The following is a 3,186-nucleotide window of genomic DNA, read 5'->3' as shown; positions in this document are numbered from 1 at the left end:
GTCCTCCAATCTCAAGACTCCTAAGTAGCTGGGATTACAGGTGTGAGCCACCAGCACCTGGCTGTTCTTGACTTAAATAACCCTGGCATTTCTGAGCAGCGTCTCAGGCTTCCCCGGGGAGGGGCTTGGGGCAGGTTAAGCACTGGCACACTGCTTTGCCAGGCTTCTAATGAGGGTTAATAACCTTGTAAATGTAAATAAGAAAACAAATGTCCTCATTAAGCTACAGTCATTAATAGCATCATTTATAGATTTATGAGGCTGGGGAATAAAAACTCCAAGAAGGCTTGCTTGGCTTTGTTTTGGTGTTTGGGTTTTTTTTTTCTTTTTAGTGATTATGTAGATTTTTGCCCCCCTAAGGTCTGGCACAGAAAAATCGCACGGGGGGAAACTTGGTCCTAATTTTCTCTGCTATTGATTTTTTCCCCCTCTATGACTCCAACTTCTACTGAGAGCCCAAGTCCTGTAGAGAGCAGCCTGCCCAATCCAGCATATCTGGGGGGTGATGGGGGGTCACTACCTGAGCAATAGAACTCACAGAACCAAGCAAGAGGCTTTGGCCAAAGGAGGGGAACTGAGGCTCAGAGCTGGGTGGCTGAGACCCAGAGCTACCAGTCTCTGATATTTATGTATTTTCACTTTCTGTTCATTATGGAGTTGCAGCTTCTAAACTCTTGGTTTCTGTTGTTGTTGTCTTCTTTATTTTTCTTTTTGTTGCTGGTAGTGTTTCCTGGTTGCTTAAGTGGCTTCTTTTAAAAGTGTGTATTTGGGGAGGCATTGGGGAGGAGGGAAGGTGGGAGAAAAATGAAGGAGGAGGTAACAAGTTTGATAAGAAATGTAGTCACTACCTTACGTATGTAACTGCAACCCCTCTATACATCACCTTGACAATAAAATTAAATTTAAAAATAAAAGGGGGCCCGACAGAATGGCTCCCGCAAAGAAAGGTGGTGAGAAGAAGGGCCGTTCTGCCATCAACGAGGTGGTGACCCGAGAATACACCATCAACATTCACAAGCGCATCCATGGAGTAGGCTTTAAGAAGCGGGCCCCTCGTGCACTCAAAGAGATCCGGAAGTTCGCCATGAAGGAGATGGGGACTCCAGATGTGCGCATCGATACCAGGCTCAACAAAGCTGTCTGGGCCAAAGGAATAAGGAATGCCCACTATCGGATCCGTGTGCGCCTGTCCAGGAAATGCAATGAGGATGAAGACTCACCAAACAAGCTTTATACTCTGGTGACCTATGTCCCGGTCACCACGTTCAAAAATCTACAGACAGTCAATGTGGACGAGAACTAGCCAGTGAGTGTCAAATAAAGCTATAAAATTGCTTTAAAAAATTAAAAAAATAAAAGTGTGTATTTGGCTGGGCACTAGTGGCTCACACCTGTCATCCTAGCTACTCAGAAGGCTGAGATCTGAGGATCGCAGTTCCAAGCCAGCCTAGGCATGAAAGTCTTATCTCCAATAAATTATTCAGAAAAAGCCAGAAGTAGTAGCATTGGGCAGAGCCCAAAAAGGGTTTGTTTGGTTTTGTTTTGTTTTTTTAATCAAAAGTGTGTAATTGTCCAGCAGTGTAGCACACACATGCAGTCCCAGCTCCCTGGGAAATGTGTGTCTAGAGACACCCTGGCCTATATCGCTAGAAAGAAAAAAAGAAAAAGAGAGAGGAGAGGGGAGGGGAAAGAGGGAAAACCAAGAGGGAAGCAGCTGGGTGCTGGTGGCTCACACCTGTAATCCTATCTACTCAGGAAATCGGAGGATCCCAGTTCAAAGCTAGCCTGGGAAGTTAAGTCTGTGAGATGCTGCCCCCAATTAATCACCAGAAAACCGGAAGTGGCTCTGTGGCTCAAAGTGGTAGAGCACAAGCCTTGAGTAAAAAAGCCCAGGGACAGCATTCAGGCCCTGAGTTCAAGCCCCACAAACTACAAAAAAAAAAAAAAAAAGGTGGGGAATTCTGATGCATGCTCAAATTCCAGTGAACCTCGAGGTCATGTTGCCAAATGACGTGGCAAAGTTGTGAGAAGACAAACACTGAAGGATTCCACTAACATGAGCTGTCTCCTGGAGTACTGAGAATCATAAACAGCAACATTATTGTTATGGGGGTGGGGGGGCTGTAGTCACTGTTTAATGAGTGGAGAGCTTCAGGTTTTTGTTGCTAGTCCTGGGGCTTGAACTCAGGGCCTGTGCACTGTGCCTGAGCTTCTCTGTCCTCAAGGTTAGCACTCTACCACTTGAGCCACAGCACCACGTCTGGCTTTTTCTGTGTATGCAGTGCTGAGGAATCGAACCCAGGGCTTCATGCATGCTAGGCAAGCCACATTCCCAGCCTGAGTTCCAGTTTTGTCAGAGTAAAAAGTTGCATGGTGGTTGCCCAATCATTGGAATGGAATCCATGCTAAGGAATGGTAGACTGAAAATTATAAAGCCAGCCAGGCACTGTGGCTCACACCTGTAATCCTAGCCATATCAGGAGGCTGAGATCTGAGGATCGTGGTTTGAAGCCAGCCCACATAAGGAAGTCCGTGAATCTCTTAACTCCAATACAGCACCTAAGCCCTGAGGCAATAGGGGGGAAAAAAGCTTGAGATATTAAGTGTTGTGATGTGTATATTTCAGCACAATGAAAAGCTGGCGGTGGGGGTGCAGTACAGCTGGCCTGTTCTTGTTACCCAGCCCCTTCCCCATGTCCCACCTGCAGTTTCTTGTCTCGCTGTTCCTGGCGCACTCAGCGTGGTGACGTGAAGACACTGAACGGACCAGAGCCGCCCGTCCCGTCCCTCCTGAGTGCCCGCCTTCTGTGCCTCTGCTCCCGTGGTGGCCACCTGGTACGGTGGAGCAAACGTTTGTTTGATGAATAAATAAAAGTTGGGTGCCGGTGCTCTCGCTTGTCATCTTAATGACTCTGGAGACTGAGACCTGAGGCTCGTGGTTCAAAGCCAGCTCAGGCAGGAAAGTCCATTAGACTCTTATTTCCACTTCCTTAAGCACCAAAAGGCCAGAAGTGGAGCGATGGCTCAAGTGATAGAGCACCAATCTTGAGCAAAAATCCCCTCGGGGACAGCACCCTGGCTCTGACTGAGCTCAAACCCCAGGAGACATACACACACACACACACACACACACACACACACACACACACACAGAATCTGGTGAATCTTTCTGCCCCCAAGACTGGC

The 3,186-nt window shown here is 47.5% G+C and overlaps 1 protein-coding gene across 1 annotated transcript; it reads left to right on the top strand.

Annotated features, from left to right (window-relative positions):
- The first annotated feature begins 922 nt into the window (after nt 1-922).
- LOC125367806 (60S ribosomal protein L31-like) lies at nt 923-1,335 on the top strand. The gene has a single exon (XM_048368510.1). The coding sequence runs from the start codon at nt 929-931 to the stop codon at nt 1,301-1,303; it is 375 nt and encodes a 124-aa protein (XP_048224467.1). The 5' UTR covers nt 923-928; the 3' UTR covers nt 1,304-1,335.
- Nucleotides 1,336-3,186: the final 1,851 nt, after the last annotated feature.

Source organism: Perognathus longimembris, chromosome 1, assembly GCF_023159225.1.
Source record: "Perognathus longimembris pacificus isolate PPM17 chromosome 1, ASM2315922v1, whole genome shotgun sequence".
NCBI classification, from domain to species: domain Eukaryota; kingdom Metazoa; phylum Chordata; class Mammalia; order Rodentia; family Heteromyidae; genus Perognathus; species Perognathus longimembris.
The sequence above is the reverse complement of the archived record's forward strand: the minus strand, read 5'-3'. Positions and strand labels throughout refer to the sequence as shown.